At 47.8% G+C, this 24,853-nt stretch overlaps 5 protein-coding genes across 6 annotated transcripts in view; 2 read left to right on the top strand and 3 right to left on the bottom strand.

Moving 5' to 3' along the window:
* Positions 1-24,853, bottom strand: part of LOC100845915 (glyceraldehyde-3-phosphate dehydrogenase 1, cytosolic) — a 59,987-nt gene that overhangs the window by 19,963 nt on the left and 15,171 nt on the right. The window lies entirely within an intron of this gene.
* LOC100831045 (protein FAR1-RELATED SEQUENCE 7-like) lies at positions 5,987-8,671 on the top strand. The gene is made up of 5 exons (XM_014900453.2): positions 5,987-6,196; positions 6,569-7,751; positions 7,878-8,017; positions 8,105-8,180; positions 8,263-8,671. The coding sequence occupies exons 2-5, from the start codon at positions 7,465-7,467 to the stop codon at positions 8,318-8,320; spliced, it is 561 nt and encodes a 186-aa protein (XP_014755939.2). The 5' UTR covers positions 5,987-6,196; positions 6,569-7,464; the 3' UTR covers positions 8,321-8,671.
* Positions 10,327-12,930, bottom strand: LOC100830432 (L-type lectin-domain containing receptor kinase IX.1). The gene is made up of 2 exons (XM_024462504.1): positions 11,307-12,930; positions 10,327-11,208 (listed from the first exon to the last, which is right to left on the bottom strand). The coding sequence occupies exons 1-2, from the start codon at positions 12,680-12,682 to the stop codon at positions 10,491-10,493; spliced, it is 2,094 nt and encodes a 697-aa protein (XP_024318272.1). The 5' UTR covers positions 12,683-12,930; the 3' UTR covers positions 10,327-10,490.
* Positions 13,090-15,385, bottom strand: LOC100845607. Of its 2 annotated transcripts, none has more exons than XM_010235968.3 (3): positions 15,166-15,329; positions 14,919-15,043; positions 13,090-13,377 (listed from the first exon to the last, which is right to left on the bottom strand). In XM_010235968.3, exons 1-3 carry the CDS (start codon positions 15,288-15,290, stop codon positions 13,358-13,360), a joined length of 270 nt encoding a protein of 89 aa, XP_010234270.1. In that variant the 5' UTR covers positions 15,291-15,329; the 3' UTR covers positions 13,090-13,357. The 2 variants fall into 2 exon arrangements, with proteins under 2 accessions (XP_010234270.1, XP_003573323.2); XM_003573275.4 differs by lacking the exon at positions 13,090-13,377 and adding an exon at positions 13,624-13,949 and having other exon boundaries at positions 15,166-15,385.
* LOC100845308 (serine/threonine protein phosphatase 2A 57 kDa regulatory subunit B' theta isoform) lies at positions 20,783-24,814 on the top strand. The gene is made up of 3 exons (XM_003573274.4): positions 20,783-21,116; positions 21,209-22,474; positions 23,963-24,814. The coding sequence occupies exons 2-3, from the start codon at positions 21,266-21,268 to the stop codon at positions 24,311-24,313; spliced, it is 1,560 nt and encodes a 519-aa protein (XP_003573322.1). The 5' UTR covers positions 20,783-21,116; positions 21,209-21,265; the 3' UTR covers positions 24,314-24,814.

Here is a 24,853-nt window from a genome sequence, read left to right as displayed (position 1 = left end):
GGAGGTCCATTCCCCAGCGTGCAAATGGCCATGCTATCGGGATATTCTTCAGGGAAGTCACGGGCGCATGGATTGACTTAGCCATTTTCTGGCAAGCTTCACATTTCCGCAATATGGTGATTGCGTCTCGCACCATGGTGGGCCAATAGAATCCCTGACATAAGGCCTTTGCCGCGGTGGCCCTTGGCCCAAGATGGTGGCCGCATATTCCTGAATGGATTTCCAAGAGGAGTTCGGCTCCCCGGTCAGGAGTTATGCACTTAAGCAACGCGGCCGCCCCCTTCTTGTATAGGATGCCGTCGAGGAGGACGTACATCTTTGCTTTTGCGAGCAGAGTTTTAGCGCTTGGGCCTTTTGCTTCTTCGTCCACCTCGCCTTTCAAGGCGCGGATAATCGGTGTAATCCAAGAGGGTGGAGCGTTGATGACCATGCTGGTCTTTGAAGCTTCGCTCAGGGCGTCGGCTTCTTCCTTTATGGATGGGGCGCGAATTACTTCGAAGAATGCACCGGGTGGCAGCGGTTCTTTGGAACCGGCCGTTCGGGCTAACCTGTCCGCCAGTTGATTTTCTCCTCGTGGAATGCGTCGCGCCTCCATGCCCAGGAAATACCGTTCCATCTTGCGAACTTCTTCGATGTATTTCTTCATCTTTTCATCGAGGCATTGATACGACTTATCCATTTGGTTTATCACCAGTTGGGAGTCTCCTTGGATGAGAAGGCGTCGAACTCTCATGGCCTTGGCCAGCTGAAGTCCGAGAAGTAGCGCCTCGTATTCTGCCATATTGTTGGTGGTGTTGAAGTCAAGATGGGCGGCGTACTCCAAGATCTTGCCTTCGGGGCTGATGAGTATAACTCCAGCCCCCGCACCGTCGAGGTGCTTAGAGCCGTCAAACCTCATTATCCAATGTGGTTCGGGAGGCTCGGTCTTGGATGTGATTTCTTCGGGCGAGGCTGGTGGGGCGTGCCACTCGGCCACAAAGTCGTCTAGGACTTGGAATTTTATAGCCGTTCTCGCCATGAGTTCCAATGAGAAAGGCGCCAATTCTGTTGCCCATTTGGTGATTCTTCCGGTGACCTCTTTGTTGCCGAAGACTTCCTTGAGTGGGAAGGTAGTTGGCACCATGATGGTGTGGCCCATGAAGTAATGACGGAGATTTCGAGAGGCCATGAGGAGGGTGTACGCAATCTTCTCGATCTGGGTGTATCGACTCTTCGCTCCTCCCAAAGCTTCGCTTACGTAGTACACCGGGCGTTGGGATCCATCCTCTTCCTTCACGAGTGCTGCACTTACGGCAACCGGGGTCGCAGCGAGGTACGGGAGCAAAGGCTCCCCCTGTTTTGGGCACGTGAGAAGCGGAGGGGTCGACAAATAGGTCTTGAGCTCTTCGAAGGCCCTTTGAGCTTCGTCGGTCCACTCAAAGTCGTCGAGGCTCCTCAGGGCTTTGAAGAAAGGAAGACCCTTTTCGGTTGACCGGTGACGAATCGTCCTAGGGCCGCCATTCTTCCCGCTAGGCGTTGCACATCTTTGACGGAGCGAGGAGGTTCCATCTCCAGGATGGCCCGAATTTTTTCCGGATTGGCCTCGATCCCCCGTTGGGAGACAAGGAAGCCTAAGAGTTTTCCCCCTCGAATTCCAAATGCGCATTTTTCCGGATTGAGCTTTACACCGTACTTGCAGAGATTGTCGAAAGTTTCCTGCAGGTCCTGGAGATGAGTTCCTGCAATTTGACTTTTGATGACGGCGTCATCAACGTACACTTCGGCGTTTCTCCCCAATTGTTCCTTGAGGATGAGGCTGACGAGCCTCTGGAAGGTTGTGCCGGTGTTCTTCAAACCAAAAGGCATCCTGTGATAGCAGAAGGTGCCGATGGGAGTGATGAAGCTGCTTTTTTTTCTCGTCTTCCTCGGCCATGTGGACTTGGTGATATTCTGAATAGGCGTCCAAGAAACTCAACCTCTCGCATCCCGCCGTGGAGTCGACCAGTTGGTCGATTCGAGGGAGCGGGTAGTCGTCCTTGGGGCATGCCTTGTTCAGGTCGGTAAAGTCGACACACATTCGCCACTTGCCGTTGGCCTTCTTTACCAAGACAAGATTGGCTAACCACTCGGGATGCCAAACTTCTCGGATTAGCCCGGCGTCGGAAAGTTTGACGATTTCTTGCTTGATGACCTTGCATCACTCGGTGGAGAGTTTCCGAAGTTTTTGCTTTACGGGAGCTTTGTCGGGCCTTACGGCGAGGCGATGCTCCATGACGTCGCGCGGGACTCCTCCCATGTCGGAAGGTGACCAAGCGAAGAGATCGAAATTCTTGCGAAGTAAGCCGACGAGTTCTTCCTCGAGTTTGCTCGCAAGGTCGGCTCCGATCTTCACCGTGTGCGTGGCGTCTTCTTGGGAGACGCATACTTCCTTGAGTTCTCCTTCGGGGAGAGGCTTAGGGATGTAGCGCTCCAGGTGATCGGTCGCGGATGCTCCTGCATTCGAAAGCATATTGATACTCTTGGATGATTCTCCCTTTTCAGCGCACTTGGTCTCATGGCGGTAGAGGGTCTTCCTGTCGGAAGATTGCTCGCCGCGGACCATTATCACACATTTCGGACCCGGGATCTTCATACACAAGAAGTTGTGGTGAATGGCGGTGCAGAGACGGTTTAGCGTCGTCCTCCCGAGGATGGCGTTAAAGGAGGCTTCCATGTCTACCACGTCGAAGCACACGAGCTCGGTTCGATGATTTGTGGCGTCCCCGATGGTCGTGAGGAGCTCAATCTGTCCGAGCAGTTGAATGGACTTCCCCGGTACGAAGCCGGTGAGAGGATAAAGGGATGGCTGCAACGAGCCGTTTTTGTATCCCCCTTGTGGTTCCATCAGCTTCTTCAAAGTGCTCAGGTATAGGATGTCGGCGGAGCTTCCGCCATCTACAAGAACTTTTTAGAGCTCACAATTGGCGACGATCGCCGTCACGAAGAGGGCGTCGTCGTGCGGGAGGCGTATCCCCTTGGCGTCTTCCTCGGTGAAGGCGATCAGCACGCTTGCCCATTTTGGTGGCGATGTCGGGGTGAAGGTTCCCACGACATTGACTTCGCGAGCATATTCCTTGCGCTGCCGCTTCGATCCCCGGCCTGTGGCGGAGCCTCCGAGTATCACTCCGACGTGATGCGCGTGTTCCTGAAATGGGAGGCTGTCCTCCTTAGGTGCCGGGTCAGCTACGAGGACGCTGGCGGGGAACGAAGCTTCGGCAGTTTTTTCATCCTTGTGCCGGGCCTGCATTCGTGCCTAGAATTCTTCGCGGTCTGCGATGAGAGTGTTGCACTCCTCGGTGGTATGGCTTGCCGAGTTGTGGATGAGGCATCTTCCAGTTCCTCCCTCGGTCGGACGAGGTGGCTTCTTGGGTTGCCAAGTCTTTTGGGACGATACTTGTCCTTCGACGGTAAAGATTTTTCGGGCTTGATCGCCGGCGCCTTTTTCCCCCCATCTCTTCTTCTTCTTGGAAGACGGGGCGGGCGCATGGGGTTTGTCTAACGAGGGAGCTCCTTCGGGAGCGGCTCGTGGCGCGTCCCTCTTGGCAATGTCCCTGTCTTCGCCTCGGGCGTATTCCTGCAAGGTCCGATAAAGCTCCTCGGTCGTCTTTGGAGGACTGCGACTTACGACCGTCGATCACGGTGGTCAACGGCGGATTGGCAATTTGGCTTCGCACCTTCGCGAAGCGATGGAAGAAGCTTCGGAGGGATTCCCCCGGCTCTTGTTTCACGGCGTATAGTTCGTGAGCCTACACGGGTTCTTTGAAGTTTCCTTGGAAGTTGGCGATGAAGACCTCTTGGAGGCGTTCCCACGAGTGCACGGAGTTTTTCCGCAGGTTGTAAAACCAAGTTTGCGCCATTCCAGTGTGCACGAGCAGAAAAAGGTTGCACATCTCGACGAGACCTCCCCCTGCAGCCCATATGTCGGTGGAGTAGACATCCAAGAATTGAAGAGGGTTCGACTCTCCGTCGTACGGCCGTATTGTGGGTGGCTTGAACCTTGGCGGAAAAGGCGCGTCTTGGATATTCCGCGTGAGCGGATTGCAAGTCGACTGATTCTTTTGGTTCCTCCAGTGGCGAGGTCCTCCCTTGTCGTTTTCTGTCGGAGCGTTGACGGGAATTTCTTTCGCCGTCGGCACGGGCTCCGGATTCCGCCACTTGCTTGTTTCCGTGCACGCTGGGGTCTCGTTCTCCGCAAGGCGCAACTTGAGGTGGTACCTGGTGGCCGCGTTGTTCGACCCCGGCGGGAGGAACAAGGGGCGCTTGCGGAGCACTCGCAAAGCGAGGTTGATGTTGAGCATGCGCGACTTGGAGAGCGCCTTGCGGCGGAAGCCTCCAATATGAGTGGTACCAAGGAGCTCCTTGGGCGATTGCGGCGAGCGCCAGTGGAGGCAATCCCGGGTTGGAGGGGTCGTAAGCCGGGACTCCTTGGTTTTCTGGCGCGGATCCTCCCGACACCACATTGTTTCCTCTTGTAGGTTCCGAGGGCAGGGTCACCCCCGGTTGTAGGGAAGGTGGCGCGAAGCCCATCGAGCGAGGCATGCCGAGTTCCGTATCCCCTGCGGGGGCGGCAACAGTAGGTAGCTCGCCGATCCTTGCCACTACGTTGGTGAGTGTCGAGGGACCGCCTACGACGGTTTCGAGCACCTCAGTTCCTTCCGGGATGGCCGGTAGCGGAGGGGCGACTGCAACTTCCATCGTGGCGACCATGCTTGCGGCGGCGTCCGGATTGGTGAGGTTTCCTTCTTCCTCGGGAGCCCCCGAGGCACTTGCTTTCTTTGTTTGCGACCGTGTAGACTTCGCGGCAAGTAGGGTACCCGATGAAGTAGGCTTCATCGGGGACATTAAATCTTCAATTGCGGCGAGGGTTCCCCACAGACAGCGCCACTGTTGTTGTTATCGGCAACAATTAGAGTAAGGGGTGCCAAAACTCGATGGCACAAATGCGAGTATAAAAGTAGGGCGTGTACGCCGGCCTTATAGCGAAGGTCGCTGTACACTTGGACAAGTTGACACGTCGATATTTTTTGAATAGGTTCGGTCGACCCTGCGGGTGCGACTTAGTCCTATGTTAGGAGAGGCTTCGAGGGGGTCGTTAGCCAAAACGTCCGGGTCGATCGAGGCTCCCCGAATCACTTAGCGAGAGGTCGAAAGGGACCGCCTCGTACTTGGGCCGAACGAGGCTTCCCAAGTAGCGGGGTCGAGATACCCTTAGGACTCTAACCTGACTCCCTCTCCTTCGGGCTCGGGCCGAACGAGGCTTCCCGAGATCCCGAAACTAGAGCTCCTCTCAAAGAGGCTCTCTAGGCCTCTCCCCTTGAGTTTATTCAAGCGAGAGTGATTGGTACATGCTCCCATGGGGGCGTATTTATAGGCCAGGGGTGCATGACAAAAGACCATGGCTACCCTTGAGGGAGAGAGAAAAGTGGGGGCAAAACGGTAAAAGTAGCTCCTTTGGTCCATTACTTTTGTGTGCACCATGGGAGAAAAGTAGGGCTTGGTCCACGGTCCACCATAGACCAAGGGCCCCCTCCTCTCACCTTTCTTGCCCCCTGCTCTAACTCATTAGACCCTTTGACCATGGCATGAGGGGCTTGACTCGTTGACTAGTCTTCCTCTGCCACGTAGGATTGACCGCGCCATGTAGACGTCTTGACTCACGTTTGCGAAATGTTGACTTGGTCGTTGCCACGTAGGATTTGCGGCCCGGCCCATATAAGGTTTATTTTACTACAACAATTAGTAAAAAAAAAAAGAAAACCCCGTCACCCCCGCGCCCGAGCCCTATCCTCCCTGGATTCTGTCTCCACCGTCCGCCGCCGCACTCAGCCAGCCCGCGGCGCCGCCACCCTCTCCCTCGCCCCAGCTCGCGCCGCCGCCGCCGCCGCCCTACACCCAGCCCGCGGCGCCGCCTCCCTCGCCCTCTGCCACAGCGTGCGTAGCCGCCGCGCTCCACCCAGCCCGCGCCGCCGACCTCGCAGAGCGCCGCCGGATTCCGCCCTCCTCACAGCGCGCCGCCTTCCTCATCTTCCCCCATATCAACAGAGCAACCATCTTCCTGCCCAACGACACCGAACCACCTCCAAGCCGGAGCGCCCTCTCCCAAAGAAGACCGGCCACGCCCGAATTCTGCTCTTCTTCTTCAAGTCCGGCTAACTTTACCGGCGTCTTCTCCAGTGAGGTACCAAACAGATGCACCTTGTTTACATATCAGCAGGATCTTTTGAACTGTGAGAACTATGATTGGATAATCTATTATTTTAGCTAATGTTGCTTCGATTGGATCCTAGTGCTTACGGCTTATGGCTTTGTCCAATGCAATTAACTTGATGTTCTTGAAATGTTTGCATCATGATTGTATCTGCCACTTTGTGCACATGATTAGATGTTGGTCATGGACGAAGATAGATACCCTGAATAAGAAGAGAATAGTGAAGTACAGTGTGTTGTAAAATTGTACCTTCATCAGTTATGTACCTTTATCAGCTTTATCATTTATGTAGCGCCATAATAATCAACATAATGTTAGCTCAATCTTGACTATAAATGACAGGCTTAGAATGGAGCCCAATCACCCTAGACCAGAGGAGGTGGAGGAATATCACATGGTAGTCAGTCAGGAATTTGGAAGCGAAGAAGATATGAGTTCTATAACAGCTATGCAAAAGAAAAAGGATTTAGCATCAGGCGTGATGACAAGGAGTGCATGCCTGGTACGGAAATGGTAATACAAAGGCGATTTTGCTGCTATAAGCAAGGGCACCGTTTGCTGAAGTACTTTAAAGCATCTAATAAGAAAAGGAAGCTAAGACCTCTCACCTTTTGCGGTTGTCAAGCGATGATTGAGATCAAGCGGAATGCACACACTGGCGTATGGTTTGTGAACAAATTTGTGGATGAGCATGCCCATCCTTTGGCAAGCCCTGATGACGTATGTTTTCTACGGTCTCATAGTCGGCTAACCGATGCCCAGAAAGCCGATGCGATTGAATATGGAGTTGGTGGCCTTCGTTCATATCAGATAATGGAAGTTATGGAGAAGCAGCATGGAAGTTATGCAAAAGTCGGGTTTGTTTCCAAGGACTTGTATAACTTCTTTGCGAGGCACAAGAAGAGGAGGATCTTAGGGAGAGATGCTCAATTTTTGCTAAATCACATGAGGGCACAAGAAGAACGCGATCCAGAATTCTTCTTCAAATACACCGCAGATGGCGATGGTTGCCTGAAAAATATATTCTGGGCAGATTCGCAGTCAAGGATGGATTTTTTTTTGCATTTGGTGTCATTGTGGTGTTTGACAGCACGTACCGAGTTAACCGCTACAATCTCCCGTTTGTGCCATTTGTTGGAGTGAATCATCACCGTAGCGTGGTTATCTTTGGTTGTGATATTGTTTCTGATGAGACCTTCTCGTCCTATGAGTGGCTCCTGCAGACGTTTCTAGAGGCCATGAACTGGAGGCATCCTAGGTCTGTGATCACTGATGGGGATGTTGCAATGAGAAAAGCAATTAGGAAGGTTATGCCGGGGACAAACCATCGGTTGTGCAGTTGGCATATTGAACAGAATATGGTACGCCACCTGCGTGGTCCCATGCTTACTGAATTCAGGAAATTCATCTACTATCCAATGGAAGAGTATGAATTCGAAATACGCTGGGCTCGGTTTGTGGAAAAGCATGAGATCACAGACAAGAATGTCTGGATATCCAAGATGTACAAACTGAGGAAGAAGTGGTCAGCATCTTATACGAAAGGAAAATATTTTTAGCAATTCTTTATATCTAATAGCATTACTTTCTGCAATCTAATAGTTGAGCTCTAATATTTTTGATACATTGATTCCAACCTCACAAATAACAGCTCCAAGGAATGGAGAGGTACATGGAGTTGCTGGACGCAACTGAAGATAATACGGCACACACAAATGATATATGGACAGATTTCAAGGTATCAACCTGGAAAAGAAAGTTCATACGTGGGCTGCCACAGCAGAGAGATGGGTATGCCATTCTAGCCAGCATCCATTTGAAACCCATTGTTGCTGTTGGTTTGATGGATACGGTTTTAACTTGGTATATCTCCTGCAGTTCCTCATGCGGCTTGTTCATGCTTAAATTTAGGAAGAACTGGTTGGGAGAAAAGTTACAGGAGAGATTCACGCAGGTATATAATGACCTATTCTCATTTCTCTCCCACATTTTAATCATGCATATTTTTTATCTAAGTTTTTTAATTACATGCGCAGCGCCAAATTGATACATTCAGAAAGGAGTTACCATGCACGCTGCTCCGCTGTAATCTGAACAAGGCGCCATATATGGACAGTCCTCCAGAGGGAAACTCTCCTCAAATATCTAATGGCGGTCTATCCAAAGTTCAAGAAGTTGATGCAGTCGGAAACCCTATGATATCTAACGGCACTAGTGCTGAGTAATAGACTATTAAGTTTTTTTGGTGTTCCCGTGAGAACACCACCACATGTATAGAATCAGCATCATAGTTTGTAGTAGTATTGCATTTTTGAGCGTTGCAAAGAATGCATTTTTGTAGTAGTATTCCATATTTCAGAATGATTTTTAGAATGATAAGGAACTGCTGCCGTGTTGTATAGTTGGGGAAAAAGATGCAAGTGTGTACTAACCTGGGTTTCACTCGCTGCTGCTTTGTTGACAGGAGGACCTTTTCCCAATTTCATCCAAGATATAGTTTCATGGCTTTATATGGAAGTTTTACTGCAATCAATAAGATTCAAAGTTTAAAATGCCCATATAGTATATATGACACCGTTTTATTGCAGTCAATACTCAATAATATATGAAGGAACAAAAGGTGCACTATGCAAACAACGGATGATGATCTGTTGCTGCTGTTGAGATGACCAATAATGTGCTTGTTTGATATCTTTTCTTGTATTTGGATGTGTACTGTAGAATTCAAATCTTTGCATGGCCACCAATACATATTGTAAGTTCGGTATTATAAACATATTAGAAGAGAAGTATAGAGTGCTTATAAGAGAATTCCATTCACAGATATCAACCAAAATTATGCTTAGGCCATCAACAATTGGCCCCAAGCTTGGAGTTCATGAATAATATGGGGTTTCCGCTTTTGGCGAGCTAAAGCACAATAGCAATTTACGGTGGAATCAGTTCTTGAGCCGAACTATACACTGCGGGGTCGGGAGCAACATCAGGAAACCGGCAACAAATGGTTAGGCCTCCAGCTATACAAAACTTGATTGTGCAAGCACTTTACGATTCACAGAACAACTGGTACCTGCAGAGATTACAAAAGGAACATTTCAGGCATCTAGATTCAAGATTAATATAAGCCCTTCGCCATGGCATCAGATGCTATATGTGATTGGCATATGGTGAAAATGTCAACAAGGTTATGTGGTCTAAAGAAAACTTTACCTGCCACCACACAGTCTCGACAATCTGAGAAAATATCCAAGATTCAATCTTCTCTAATGCAGCCAAAAGTGTACCAGTTTCCTGCCAATCATCTAGTATCTGTATTGCAGCAAGGTTGGTTTGCTTGCCATTGCAGCTGTTGTTCTGGAGCATTGGCATGGATTTCCCATCAAGCCATTTTGCACTGTAATTTCAGAAGAAGAAGGTTGGACAGACTCGAGCATACCAGACGAGTTGGACATGTGCGATGACGTGCCGATGTCGAGGAACCATTCCCCACTGTTGGACGCAGAGGACGCAGCGGGATGTTGTTGAGAGCCTAGAGCAGCGCAGGGTCGTAGCCGGCCGGTTGCTGAGTCGCCATCATCACGTGCGGTGGTGCAGACGCGCTAGGACGTGGTCCAAGGATGCCATCGGGGCGGGGGAGCAAGGGGCAGACGGCGGAGGAGGCCGGGGCGCAGGGGGATCTTCCTCCCCTCTCCCGCGGCGTAGCAGATGAGGTAGGGGAGGACGGCGGAGTGGGGGAGGCCAGGGCGCCGGCAGATCTTGTCCCCTCTCCCACCGGCTGGGTGGAGCGCGGCGGCTGCACACGCTGTGGCGAGGGCGAGGGCAGCGCCGCCGCAGGCTGGCCGAGTGCGGCGGCGGAGACAGAATCACGGTGGAGGCGAGGGAGGGAGAGAAAGATGGGGGCGGGGCGGGGTGGGGTGGGGGAGGGCAGAAATGTCCGAGGCATGTGAATGAGTTACTACTCCGGTTCTTGTTTTCACTACTCCAACCTGTTACTCCACGTAACTCACTTGGAGTTTCAGAGAGTATCAACAAATCTGAACCTTTAGATCTGAAAAATGGACGGTCTAAAATAATTCGGGGCTACTGTAGAAGAGCTCTTGTAAAATGGACAAACACTGCTGTTTATGTAAAATGTGAAGTCTTTATACATGCAGCATATATAGTACAGACTACATAGATCGAGATAATGGTCTCCAAAGAATAGATATACAACACAAGGAAAATGACATTGCAGCACAACGTCACGACCGATCAAAAAACGTTCTTAGGCCCTGGGTGTGACAATTGGCATTGGCCCCATGTAGCCGCTCGTCGTCGTCGTCGTCGTCGATGATCCGATGGACGCCGACGTCCCTGTAGACGGCGACGACAACCCGTCCCACGAGGCCACCGGCGCAGCATACGTCGCCACCGGCATCTTGGCCGGCAGCAAGGGTAGCTGCTTGCCATCCTTGGACTTAAGCGTGGACATAGCCGTCCGGATGGACGGCCGCGCCGTTGGGTCCGGGTGCACGCACCAGAGCCCCACGACCAAGACGCGCCTCACCTCTTCTTCGTCGTAGAGGCCATCTAGCCGCTCGTCGGCGGCGTCGAGGATGGTTCTCTGCCCATAGAGGTCCCAGACACACTCCGACAGCCGGAAAACTTTGCACTTCTTGTCGGCGGGCGTGCTCACCGGCCTCGTCCCGCACGCCACTTCCAGCAGGACCACACCGAAGCTGTACACGTCGGACTCTGCGCTCGCTTTGCCGGTGATAAGGCATTGGGGGTCCACGTAGCCCGGCGTGCCCGAAATCATGGTCATCGTCTGAATGCCCGTGGCGTGGTCGATGAGCCTCGCGAGCCCAAAGTCGCCTAGCTTTGCGCCGAAGGTCTCGTCCAGCATCACGTTGCTCGGCTTGATGTCGCGGTGCACCACGCATTGATCCCACTCCTCGTGGAGGTAGAGCAGCGCGGAGCCAAGCTCCAGCACTATCTTCATCCTGTTGTGATCAATATACATGGCCGGTTTAAGAGGTTGAAGAGGATGTATGTATTAGCAAAGTTCATGTTTTAGGTGTCGTACAAGTTAAGACGTTACCTCATTGGCCATGTCAAGAAGGTGCCCTTGCCATGGAGATGGATGTCGAGGCTGCGGTTGGGCATGAGCTCGTAGACCAGCAGGAGCTCGTCGCCTTTGTGGCACCAGCCTATGAGCTGCACCAGATTCCGATGGCATAGCCGGCTGATGACATTGATCTCCGACTGGAACTCCTTCCTTCCTTGCATGGACGCCTCCTTGGAGAATCGCTTTATGGCCACGGTGAGGTCAAGCTCTCTCAGGAAGCCTTTGTACACCGCGCCAAAGCCACCTTGCCCAAGCTTCTCCTCCGCTGCGAAATTCCTCGTTGCATTAACAAGTTGCTGATATGGGAACCTCCTTGGCCCCGTCCCCAACCCAATCTCCATGACCAACTCGCCATCCGAGTCCACATCCTCCTCTACCTCTAGCTTCTTCATATTCTGACATCGATTTTGACGACGACGTATCAAGAGGGCTGAAATGATGACGAGCAGCACAAGGAACAATGATGCCCCAACAACAGCTCCTGCTATAGCTCCAAAACTGGAGGTTCTCGAGGAGGATCGTGCGGCTGCTACTAGTGCCGTCTTGCCTTCCAACGACGAGTTGAATTGCCAAGAAAGCAGCTGGTGCAGCTCAGTGGCTTTGCTTGTCGACGCCGAGAAACCAACGGCAACCTGCTCTGGCAATGCGCTCTTGAGGTCAACCTTAGAGCTAAGGCTGTAATTCAAGGGTCTATCATCCCCAAGCCATAGCGTGAGAGACAAGATGCTTGAAATGTTGTCATACTGGACTACTGCAGTCATGTTTCCAGTTAGGCTGAAGCTCGGTAAGGACGAGGTATTCACAGATTTTAACGAGTTGACATCAATGCCGATGTGATCCAAAGTGGTGTCGGGGTCTGATACCTCTGCCTCGTTGAAGGTGTCGAACTCCACCGCCACAAATCGGCTATCGCCAGACGCCACACCGCCATTGGTTTGGTTAGTGAGACCAAGGTTGTAGTAGCCCGATGACCCCGTCGGTAGGCTTGACGGGTAGCTGGCGAGGAAGAACGCCATGCCGGTCCCTTTGTTGCTGGCATTCAGCGTTTTGATGATGAATGAGAAACGCGTAGTGAAGCTGGCCACCTCGCCCGTGTGCTCGTCCCACAGCAACATCGGTTGGGCGTTGTACGACACCCGACCCTTGGTCTTGCGTATGTCCACCTTGTTGGCACTTATGTCGATGTGTCCGACGCTGAAGGAGGCGTCACCTTCTATTTTCATGGCCTTCTGGTCATCCGAGCCAAAGGTTGGGTAGTTGAAGGACAAGGGTACTGCAGCAGGAGACAGGCAGCAAACGAAGAAGAAGATGAAGAGAGCACAAGTGGCTGGCGTTGTGATCTTGGCCATGGGCACCAGCGCCGGAGCACGCTTCTAGCAGTTAGCAAATGGTGGAATTGGAAGGTAGCACCAAAAGAGAAACGAAGGTTTCATAAGTAGTAATGTATTCCTACTCCCTTAACCGGGGAAATTTGGATGGCTCATTGACTCATGGGAAGACAGGTATAGGCCGGCAAAGTAACAAACAATTATATAGGACAAAGATAGGCCGGCCAAATAGAAAATGTTGCATAGGACCTGGTCTGGTCTGGCAATTTAAGTAACCATAATCAATGAAATAATGATGGCAAGCCGGCCAAATAAAAGCTATATGGTCTGCCAGCATGAGAATTTTTTTAGGGAAAGAACAAAAAATCAAACACGGCTCGTATTTTTAGGGAAAGAACAAAAAAATCCAACGCGGCTTGACTAGACGATGAACCAAACTCAACTTTGCCTTCAGGAAGAAGAAAAGAATTATCCAGATTAGGCGCGAGATGCACGGTTAATACAGAGAAAAGGACATTTCAGCCTCCCTGAATACTACAGATGAAGAAAACAATGTATCTGACCACCAACTACTTCAAACAAAGTTTCAGCATCTCTGTAGCCGTGGACTCACGATCCGAGCATCTAACAAGAACCAATATCCCTCATGAGCGCTATTCCGAGTAGGATGCCTGGCCACCTTTCCTTCAGCCTTCATCACCGTGGAAGAGCAAAATCTAATGTATATTGGTTCGAAACAAAAACAACAAAACTCAATGAGAAGAGCAAAAAGAAAAGACAGTTCCGTACTGAATATGAGAAACCGGCAAAAGGAAGGAAGAACAACAAACAGAAACAATGGTAAACATGACTACCATGATATGAAACTGTCCTACATTTGTAATCTGTAGACAATTCTATTTTGTAGGATAGCACACCTAAGATCATCCAAAAAATGCAACAACCCAATGTACTTGTGGGACTGGAAAAACGGTGAAACAACATAATATCAATATATCACCCGGTGCTACAATTCAAGGTGTCCAAGAAACAAGCATTGCAATGAGAAACTGAGATAACTGTGTAACTGCATATGCATAGAGCGATTACACTGAAATTAAAACAATAGTTTCGCTAGAGGCAGCAACAGATTAGTTCTGCAACTTTTCCAACAAAAAATCATTAATGCACACTGCCGTGCCCTATTCTTTCGAGCAGAAATCAGACATGGAAACATGACACACGAGCACGCGATCCATGCTCTTTCACATTATGCTCCTAGCCGTGTATCAGATGCGCTTGATCAAACCTACCAGGATGATTACAAAAGCAGAAATAAGAATATTGAAAATATAAGTAACACATATGCTATTGATATATTATTATAGATTGAAAGCTACCCCCTCTGTTCTTTTAAAATGATATAACTGATTTCCAGTTTTCACAGTTTTAAGAAGCGTCTTTGATCATTGCATGACATGTATTTGTATATTATATAAGTTATTAACATTATGAAAAAAACTTCTGCAACGATAAAACTTCCATATAGCCAATCTGAACAACTTCAATGTGCCGAAAGAAAATTTTGGAATTAAACCTCAGAATCTGAAACACCATTTAAGAAGAAAAAATATGGACACAGCTCTGTAACCTCGGCAAAATCCCTTAGACAAGAAACAGCACACCCAGACAATGAAAAGCTGTACATATTCGGCGAAATCCCTTAGACAAGAAACAGCACACCCAGACAATGAAAAGCTGTATATATCTAGCTAAATACATCGCACCAGTCATGCGCTCTTGAAGCCTTTACGTGCTAACAATTATTAGTGCTTGAAAATGCATCTCTTCCCAGCTTGCTACGTACAAAAACGTAGAACACACAGAAAGAGGTCCATCAGAACTTGCAATTTACTGTCAACAAGCATGACAACGCTCTCCAAGGCCAATAGGGTCCATTAGAGTAGCGCCATACATGAACCTAACATCCTTGTGTCATATTCAAACCAATGTGATGACCTACACCATCATATTTATTTATTTATTCCACAGAAATTATCGTATCCTAGAACTCACTGTACGCTCAACAAGAAGGTATCGCAATTCCGGTATGGACAATAGAAAATCACACCACATTGTTGTTATTGTTTTGACCGGGACGGTAGAAAATCACCGACGCGTAATCACACCCAGTCAACATAGCATGATTTCACATTTAACTAATCGCAGGAAAATAAAAGCAAATAGGAAGTGGGACGCAGAGCTGCAGAGGCTTCACCTCGGGAGAGGCAGCTCCAGCAGGAGGAGTCGGCGGCGATGCAGGACCGCAGCCGCGCGCTGGCCACCGCGCTGTGCAGCGGCATCAGCGACTCTACCGCGCCCGCCAGCGCCGTCACCGCGGACCTGAAAGAGTCGGGCGAGCAAGAGCAAAGCGGCAGGATCAAAATCCGCCCTTCCAGGATCGCTAGCAGCTTCGTGCGAGACCTAGTGATGATAACAAGGGCTGATGGTTTCAGGGGCGAGACCTGCGGAGGGGAAGAGGAGCTACGGGGGACCTCGTCGCCGGGAACGGGGTCGCGACCCGGGGCCTCGACCGGAGCGCCGCCGACCTGGCCGCGGCGGCGGCGGAGCGGCAGAAAGACGCCGCCATTGTTGTCGTTTCGTTTTGCTGGGGGTGAAGATGGAAAATTGTGAGGCGCTAGGAATGGGGTTTGTGGGCTAGGCTAGTATAGGTTGTTAGCGGGCCGGATATTTTGGGCTAGATCTTAGCATTAAATGGGCCAAGAATTCGGCCTTACTTTCTTCGCCTCATTTCCCATTTCAAAACTTCATCATAGTTCAACACACAAGTCGCAACAGCCTATAGCCCTGTGCAAAACCTAACGAAAACCGAAAACCGGAAGCAAATAACGGAAACCGAGCCGAAATCCGGTCTTCTCGGTTTTTGGTTCCGGTTCCGGTTAGCCAAACAGCTAACCGAATCTGATTCGGTTTTTCCGGTTAGAAACCGTCGGTTTTCGGTTAAACCGAAAAAACCCGAAAAACTCGTTCGCCGTTCGGTTCCATACCCGCGCCATGAACCGGCCAAGGCCAACCCAGCCCAACTTCCCACGGCCCAGCCGCCCAGCCCAACTTCCCACGAACACTCGTTCCTTCCTCTCGTTCCTCTCGCCTCGAGAGGTCGAGCCGCCGCCGCCCCGCCACCGATCTGCCGCCGCCGCCCTGCCACCGATCTGCCGTCGCCGCCCCGCCACCAACCCCAAGCCGGCAAGCCCCCAGTGCCAGTGGCCCAGACGCCCAGTCCACTCCCTCTCTCTCTCCGACCGAGCCGCCGCCGCCCGCCACCGATCTGCCGCCGTCGGCCCGCCGCCCGCCACCAACCCCAAGCCCCCTCTAGCCCAGTCCACTCGGCACTCCCTCTCTACCACCGAGCCGCCGCCGCCACCAGTCCCAGTGCCAGACGCGGCGACCGGGAGGCGCCGCCGAGTCCTAGCCAGGTGCGGCAAACGGGCAGCGTGGAACTTGTGCAAGGAAGACGGAATCAGCTGAATCTTGCAATGTAATCTCTTCCTTTCTTGTTTAATGTTTAGGATTTGATTTGCATAAGACTGAGAGTGGACACTTACCACAAGCATATACATTTTTGTGTTTTTTCAGATGTCCGAGACTGATAACGTACCACATAGTGCCGGTGCCACTGGTACTGATGCAAGCAATGGAGCTTCTCAACCTGCAGCTGATGTTACACCTGAGAGTAAGGCTGTCACGAAAGCAAGGGTCAAGAGGTCGAAGATATGGAAGCACTTCATAGTTCAGGAAGATAATCCAGATCGTGCTAACTGCAAGTATTGCAATAAAGAACTGGGCTGCAACTCCACAAATGCTGGTACGGCTTCTTTAAATAACCATTTCAAGAGTTGCCAAAAAAAATCCTGAGAAGTCAGTTCGCAACCAAATTGAGCTTAACTTCCAAGGTAGTCCTGATGGTAATTCTGCTTCTATGGTTCCTTTGCAATATAATGAGAAAGAGGTTAGGGAAGCATTTGCTCGCATGATAGTGGCGGATGAGCTGCCATTCATATTTGCAGAAAAAGAAGGTTTTAGGCACTTCCTGTCCAAAGCTTGCCCTAGGTTTGTTGTCCCATCTAGGACAACAATGTATAGAGATATCATTGCACTCTATGAAGCTGAGAAAACTAAGCTTAGAAAATATTTCAGGGATTCCCATCAAACTGTTTGCCTCACCACTGATACATGGACATAAAAAAAACAGCAAAGCTTCATGGTTCTTACTGCACATTACATTGATTCAGAGTGGAGGCTTAAGAAAAAAAATTCTTAGCTTTGTCTTGGTAGATGGACACAAAGGGGATGAAATTGGGAAAGCATTAGATAAACTGCTGATTGACTGGGGTATTGATAGAGTCTGCACTATTACCGTAGATAATGCAAGCTCTAATGACACTTGCTTAGCCTACATGAAGAGGTCTTTGACCAATAGGGGTTGTACTCTTGCAAGAGGTCAGCATCTTCACATGAGGTGTGTGGCACATATTGTTAATCTTGTGGTCCAAGATGGGCTAAAGATAATGTGCCATCCTGTAAACAGAATTAGAAATGCTATCAAGTATGTGAGAGCCTCCCCAATGAGGCTGAAAGTATTTAAGAAGTGTGTTGAACTCAGTAAGGTAGACAGCAAAGGTTTGCTTAATGTTGATGTGTCCACTAGATGGAACTCTACATTTGTAATGCTAAACACCGCTGAGAAATTTGAGAGGGCATTTGAGCAATATGCACTTCATGATCCCAACTACAAAACTGAGTTAGAAAAGTTTGGTCCAGGACCTAAGGCTGGTAGGGGTGCTCCTGACGAGCGGGGTCCTCCAACTTATGATGATTGGGTGTATATTCGTGAGTTTAAAGAATTCCTTCAACACTTCTATGATCTCACGAATAAGGTTTCTAGCACCAAGTACATTACAGCAAATACCTTCTTGGAAGAGATTGCTGCTGTGAATTTTCTGTTGGGTGAATGGAGTGATCGTGTGATCTGTGGTGATGATATAATCTTTAAAAACATGGCTACCAAGATGAAAGATAAGTATGAGAAGTATTGGGGTGATCCGGAGAAGATGAACTAGTATATATTCATTGCTGCCATCCTTGATCCTAGGTATTAAATTGTTATCTCTTTTGTCAATATCTATATATCTGCTGTTCTTAATGCTCTAACTTCAGCTTTATTCTCTTAATTATTGATGCAAGGACGAAGGAATCTCATTTCTTTAAGGGCCTAATTGAAGACACGTACGGCAGTATCATAGGTAACAGGATCTTGGCTTCTTCACACAAAGAATTTGTCTCTTTGTTTGAAGAATACAAAGAATACAAAGCAATATATGGTACTGCTACTGCTACTGCTAGTGAATCAATATCACAATCTCAAGCTAGTGTAAATGCATCTGAAAATTCTCTTATGAGAATGCGAGTTGGTAATAGAGATTCTAGTACAAATACCAGAACTGAATTAGACAAGTACTTAGCGGAGGATACAGAGGAGCTATCTTCTGATTTTGACATTCTTTCTTGGTGGAAGGCTAATTCCGCTCGCTTTTCAGTCCTTTCAAAATTGGCCCGTGACATACTAGCAATACCAATCTCAACGGTTGCTTCTGAATCAGCTTTCAGTACTAGTGGACGTATTCTAGATGACTTTAGAAGCTCTTTGACACCAATGACACTCCAAGCCTTGATATGTACACAAGATTGGTTGCATCATAAGTGTATCAACATTGAAGCCGATCTTGCGGAGTTGACCAAACTAGAGGAAGGTACTAAAATAAACGATTATGTATTTTCATTATTTTGTTGATCATGTAACCTTTCTTACTGTTTGTCTTTTTTTCTGTGTAATTGTAGAACTTGGATGCCTCCAAGTTGATGACAATGACATAATCTCTCTGGACTGATCTGGGATGACCGGGTGTCTGCTGCTGCTGCTGCCGGCTGGGTCCTGAAGTGAACTAGTGAACTATGTGTGTGGCTGTGCTTGAGCCTTGAAGCCTTGAACTGAATTGTGTTATGAATTATGACTTGTCCATTTGTGGTGCTGAAGTGAACTAGTGAACTATGTGTGTGGCTGTGCTTGAAGTCTTGAACTGAATTGTGTTATGAATTATGACTTGTCCATTTGTGGTAATTTCAGTATAGGTCATGTCAAAAATGTATGTGTCGTTCAAAAATTTGTGTCAACTTTGGTTAATTGGGTTATAACCAAAACTGAACCGAAATCAAATGGTTATAACCGAAGCCGAACCGTCTTTTATACGTAACCGTATTAAACTGAAGTATACAAACCGTATTAACCGAAAAACCGTATAAACCTTATAAAGCGAACCGAACCGAAAAACCAAATGCACAGGGTGAGCTTATACCAATGTGTCATGTTTACCGATTTCCTCTCGTTCTCTAACAGCTTTTTGTTTGCTAGTACCTTTTTTTATGAAAGGAATTGTGTGCTACCTATTCCATTATTTACCTAACAGCCTAATTTCCTGCCTGCCTAGCTGTGGCTAAAATCTGCTGCTAGATTACTGCAAAAGCAAGTGGATTAGGTGAGAGTTAGTTGCGCAGTGAGCACGGGCCCTTTGCTTTGCTTTTCTTTTGCTCACATTGCATGCACTGGAGGTGACATCTCCATCCTTCGATCCCTTTCATGCCTTTCCTTCAGCCATCTGTGTGTTTCTTGTCTGATCATCAAGCCATAATTAACAGTGACATGCACACCACAGGCAGGTTATCTACAGCTAATTAACCACCCCTTTCCTTTTCTTGTCAACTTTCCCCTCTCTCGCTGTCTTGTTAGTAGTACTACCTATAAATATAATCACCCATTATCCACTTTAATTCGCTTTCAGATGAATTATGCTAATTGAAAAATGGTTAGCTCTGAGATGGCAAATTAATAAGCATGAATTGGCAAAGGACGGTGTCCTTGTCGTTGAAACTTTCAGAGGCCATCTTTATTTTTGAGTGAGATTTTTAGCGAGAGAGATTTGACCATCTTTATTATTATTCCATAATGGTGACCCAACACAAATTGTAAGATGAGGTGACACAACGCAAGCATGCATGAGTGTATACACGCCTTTAGCAGCCTCTGGTCTTCTCCTCTTCTTCCCATTAGTTCTGTGTGCTTTTCATTAGTGGTACTACTCAATCTAATCAAAGATCATAGATTATCCACGGCAGCTATCGATTCTTAGAACATTTTGTTTTGGCTATTTCTTCGAAGAGTGCACGGAGGTTTATCTTTGGGTGTGGTGGCTTCTATCTTCGAAGAATGCATAACCTTAGTCGGAGGGTTTGTAAAAGCAGCCTTTGACCTTCTTTTTCGAGTAATTGACCACACATATTATTGTGCTTGGCGATCTCCACTAGATGAGTGGCTCAATGATCCGTCAAAGATTTATTTTGTTCATAGCTTCTAGTCGATGATGTGACCGTAGTGTCGTTAAATAATGTTAGTTTTACAACCCAAAGGAAAAGAAGAAGAAGAAGAACAACGAAAAGACTATGGTTTTTGTTGAATCAATCCCGGTCTTATGTTTGACAAAAGTGTAGTCAAATATAAACCATATACACACAGTATTATGAGCACAGACGTTGTTTATATTTTCATGATAAACAAGTGAACAACCAAAGCCAAAACTATATATCTTCATCTGTTTTGATGTTTTATAAAACATAACGAAGTATATGCCAACCAAGCAACACAAATTCACGACATGCTACCGATAGTCACATGACTCTTTTCGTAAGATTTACGAATACAGCGATCAAGTTCGCACGTCACGGCAGTTATCTCTATGGACTTACCATCACTTCATTGTGCTGCCTACAAAGTTCATTAGATCCATGCCAACTTTTTTACTACGGAGTAGATGAAATTCATGTCGATTTTTGTAGATGGTATCATGAAATTCATTAATGTCCTTTTTGAGATGGAACTTGTGTCGTGTTGGGTGCAACACGAAATGTGCACCAGAATATATTATTTTTACCACCGACCGGCCGAAGCTACCGGATTTGATTTTATCCAAACCAGAAAAAGGTGGGTTTTTTTCTCTCATTAATTTTCTCGCCTCCTCTTCCCACAGTGCGCCCACAAGAAGAGACCCGAACGAGCCCGACCGGCGACGCCACCATCACCTCCTCCTCCTCCACGAATTCCCCGCAGGTTCCTGCAGGAATCCATCCAATTTGCGCCCTTTTGCTTTCCGCCGGGGCCAATTCTCGTGGAAATTCGGGAAAAGGGCGCGATTGTTCCGCCTTTCTCTTTCCGTTCTGCGGCTAGGCACCTCCCCCCTTTCCCTTTTGACTCCGGCGCGGTTCCCCCTTTCTTTCTCGGTGTCGCCGATCGGCAAAGGCGCGGGTTCGGTCGCGGATTTGGCTCCGGAGGCGGCGATTTAATCTGGTGAGTCTCAGCTCGGTTTTACCCTAACGATTCCGCGTGATGCGGGGATTTGTTATTTGCGATGTGCTCCTTACGGTGTTTGATTTGATCAGGTGGAAATGATGGATTTGAGGGGAGTTCTTTAGCGCGGTCTGATCGGTCGATCGGCTATGATTAAGCAAATCCTGGGACGGCTGCCCAAGAAGCCTTCCAAGTCCGGCGAGAGGGATTTTGCTGGGGCCGGCTCGTCGCTGTCGAGCCCGACGTCTGATGCGAGAACCACCACAGATTTGACCATGTCTAGTAGGATTGGCAATCCGAACAATTATGCCGGCGCCGGCATGAATCCCGGACAGAGTTATGGCACCAAGAACGCCGGCGTTGGTGCGGGTGGCAGCAATGGTTTCCTCGCCCCGCCTGCGTACGATGCGCTTCCGAGCTTCCGCGATGTGCCGGTCCCAGAGAAGCCAGGCCTGTTCCTCAGGAAGCTCGCCATGTGCTGCGTGGTGTTTGACTTCACGGACCCGACAAAGGATGTGAAAGAGAAGGAGATCAAGAGGCAAACGCTGCTTGAGCTCGTGGATTATGTCACCTCAGCCACCGGAAAGTTCCCTGAGCCTGCTGTGCAGGAGGTCGTCAGCATGGTGTCAATAAACCTGTTCCGTGGCCCGAATCCTGCCCCGAGAGAGAACAAGGTGATCGAGTCTTTTGACTTGGAGGAGGAAGAGCCTGTCATGGACCCGGCATGGCCGCACTTGCAGATTGTCTATGAGTTGTTCTTAAGGTTTGTTCAGTCTCCTGAGACAGACGCGAAGATGGCCAAGAGATATGTTGATCAAGGCTTCATCCTCAAGCTGCTTGATCTCTTTGACTCGGAGGATCCTAGGGAGAGGGAGTATTTGAAGACAATACTTCACAGGATATATGGGAAGTTCATGGTGCACCGTCCATTCATCAGGAAGGCGATTAATAATATATTCTACAGATTTGTATTTGAGACAGAAAAGCATTATGGGATTGCAGAGCTGTTAGAGATTTTGGGGAGTATAATAAATGGTTTTGCTTTGCCACTCAAGGAAGAGCACAAATCATTTTTAGTCCGTGCACTGATTCCACTCCACAAACCGAAATGTGTTAGCATGTACCATCAGCAACTGTCCTATTGTATCACTCAGTTCGTTGAGAAAGACTGCAAGCTTGCTGATACTGTTATAAGGGGTTTACTTAAGTATTGGCCCATCACGAATAGCTCGAAGGAGGTGATGTTTTTGAGTGAATTAGAGGAAGTCTTGGAAGCCACTCAGCCAGCAGAATTCCAGAGATGTATGGTGCCACTTTTCCGACAGATTGCCCGCTGTTTAAGTAGTTCACACTTTCAGGTAAAATGGAATTGCAGAGTGCCAACCTAATCAGAAGCATTGTATATTTACTTGTTAATAGCTTACCTAAGTCCTCATCTTAGAACTATTATTGGTTTCGTACACTGTTGCTTGTGGCATGACTTCCTTGATTTGTTTGTTTTGAGGTAGACTTTCTTGAACTCATGAATGCAAGTCAACTGACCTGTATCAAGCGATAGGTATAAAGTCCATATTAGTTCTGTTCATGTTGAAACAGGAATAGTAATGTTAGCCCTTTCCTGTTCATTTCGATTTCTTCATGATTAACTCCTTCCAAACAGCCACACATATGATCAGTTTAATTAGGCTGTTGATTCTAACTAGTCCCTGAAACTTTATGCTGTTTTGCTACTTCAAACTTATCCTAGCTTCAAAATTCTCAAGAACCATCTTTATCTGGATTCCTTCCAAATGGCCAGACATTGGATCAGTTTAGTCTGTTGATTCATAACTAGTCCCTGGAACTTTGTGCTGTTTAGCTACTTCAAACTTATCCAAGTTTCAAAATTCTCAAGAACGATCTTTATCTGAAGAGGTTGAGGTTGGATAATAGTTTGTTGATGAGAAAATATTGCAGGAGATAGACTTTGCTGAAACTATTCAGGCCATGTATGCCTTCTGAACTCTGGTACCAAAAAGTGTGGTACCAGCGCTCTTGGGATGCATACTTCAACTTCATCACATTACCCTGCAATATAACTGCAGCTGACAAATATTGAATCTAGATATATGGTGCTGTGTATTAATAGTCGGCCAGTATTGAATTATCATTTACGTGTTCATGATTTTAATAAGGCTCTACTGGAATTGCATCATTTTCAGATAGGATGTCCGAACAGAACTTAGATGTTTGTGGTTTCACAGCTTCCTCGTGCACCCATTTAGATTCCACTATGATTTCTTCTGCTGATCACCAGCTCACCCTAATGGAGCATTCAAAATTCTGCGGTCCTTTATGGATTTATCAACTCAAGATATCTATGGATCATTTATTATTGGTGTGGCAGTGGAAGAAACTGCCTTAACCCACTTCTTGTATTGAGAATTCCCTTGAAGTGCATCCATTTTTTACTTCTATGCTTTGACCACTAAGTTGTACACAGCATCATGAGGTCTTGTGTTCTTACTGTTAGTGTATGCCATATATTCATATTATCATATCATGGCTCATAACACCCTCTTTCTCTTTGATCTATGGTATATGACTTCCATGAACATGCTGATTTTCCTCTTTTCCTAATGCACTGTTGAATTATCATACCTAACTGTTCACTTTATGTTGAATCCTGAAAGGTGGAGTTCTATTAGTATTTTTGGTAGTCTTTTTAGGGTTGTCTTTCACTTGATGATACAAGCTTGCGCGATTTTCCCTTAGTAGGGTAATTGGAGTTATGCCCCCTAACATTTCCATGCTAGTTATTTAGCATAGAAATTAATGCATCTATTTTTTTATTTTTTATTTTGCAGGTGGCTGAGAGAGCTCTGTTTCTATGGAACAACGATCATATTGAGAGTTTGATCAAACAAAACAGCAAGGTGTTATTGCCCATAATCCTTCCTGCGTTAGAACGAAATACAAAAGGTCATTGGCACCAGGCAGTTCAAAGTTTGAGTCTTAATGTTCGCAAAATATTCTTGGACCATGATCCTGCACTGTTTTCGGAGTGTCTAAAGAAGTTTGAGGACGACGAAGCTCAAGAAGCTGCGGTGAGATCAAAACGCGAGGCTACGTGGAAGCGTCTAGAGGAAATTACCATGTCAAATCTACAAGCAGCGAGTCCAGAGGCAATGGATTATGAGCAGAGTTCGTCTACCTAACTTGCTTGCTGACTTGCATATGAGCCTCTCTTTCTCAGGAACAAGTTGAATTGCTGACGTGAATGCTCATGGATGACTGCTTGCCTCTTGTTACTTGTTCCTGAACAATTTTTTCAGGCTGACATGTAAATACAACCTAGATGATGAACCGTGAAGCTTTAGCACTGCTCTCGTGTTCTGTCGGTCGCGAGATAGTAAATTCAGTTTCATCGTCGAGGGACAGAAAGAAAGGAGGCAATTACCTGTCCTGGCTTATATGAGATGTATGTGCTACAACAGGTCAATGTGCAGCCGGCAGCTCAAAGAATAGAAGGTCACAGTAGTACTTGCACTTGCTTGCTGATGGTGATTTTGCTGAAATGTAATGCTTTATGTATGAATAACTTGTAGTTTTGTCTTCGTAATATGTACTGGTTTACATGTGTCTGCTTCACTAGTATACACAAATCTGCAAGGGATCACTGCTTTTGGGAACTTACTGAAATTTGGTTTCCTGATTAATTGCTTGCATCATGATATCATCCTTGGATGAACAGCATC

The sequence above is a fragment of the Brachypodium distachyon genome, chromosome 3, assembly GCF_000005505.3.
Source record: "Brachypodium distachyon strain Bd21 chromosome 3, Brachypodium_distachyon_v3.0, whole genome shotgun sequence".
Taxonomy (NCBI): domain Eukaryota; kingdom Viridiplantae; phylum Streptophyta; class Magnoliopsida; order Poales; family Poaceae; genus Brachypodium; species Brachypodium distachyon.
Note: the sequence above shows the minus strand (reverse complement) of the source record. Positions and strands in the feature narration are given on the sequence as shown.

Bases quoted from the DNA above. Each gene is read 5' to 3' on its own strand.
- LOC100845308 (XM_003573274.4), top strand. From the start codon at position 21,266: ATGATTAAGCAAATCCTGGGACGGCTGCCCAAGAAGCCTTCCAAGTCC. The intron at 22,475-23,962 runs GTAAAATGGAAT...TTTATTTTGCAG, and splicing joins TAAGTAGTTCACACTTTCAG to GTGGCTGAGAGAGCTCTGTT.
- LOC100831045 (XM_014900453.2), top strand. From the start codon at position 7,465: ATGAACTGGAGGCATCCTAGGTCTGTGATCACTGATGGGGATGTTGCA. The intron at 7,752-7,877 runs GTCAGCATCTTA...CACAAATAACAG, and splicing joins TACAAACTGAGGAAGAAGTG to CTCCAAGGAATGGAGAGGTA. The intron at 8,018-8,104 runs GTATGCCATTCT...TATCTCCTGCAG, and splicing joins CTGCCACAGCAGAGAGATGG to TTCCTCATGCGGCTTGTTCA.
- LOC100830432 (XM_024462504.1), bottom strand. From the start codon at position 12,682: ATGGCCAAGATCACAACGCCAGCCACTTGTGCTCTCTTCATCTTCTTC. The intron at 11,209-11,306 runs GTAACGTCTTAA...TGATCACAACAG, and splicing joins TTCTTGACATGGCCAATGAG to GATGAAGATAGTGCTGGAGC.
- LOC100845607 (XM_003573275.4), bottom strand. From the start codon at position 15,290: ATGGCGGCGTCTTTCTGCCGCTCCGCCGCCGCCGCGGCCAGGTCGGCG. The intron at 15,044-15,165 runs GTCTCGCCCCTG...CGACTCTTTCAG, and splicing joins GCTCCTCTTCCCCTCCGCAG to GTCCGCGGTGACGGCGCTGG. The intron at 13,950-14,918 runs GTGAAGCCTCTG...TCATCCTGGTAG, and splicing joins CTGGAGCTGCCTCTCCCGAG to GTTTGATCAAGCGCATCTGA.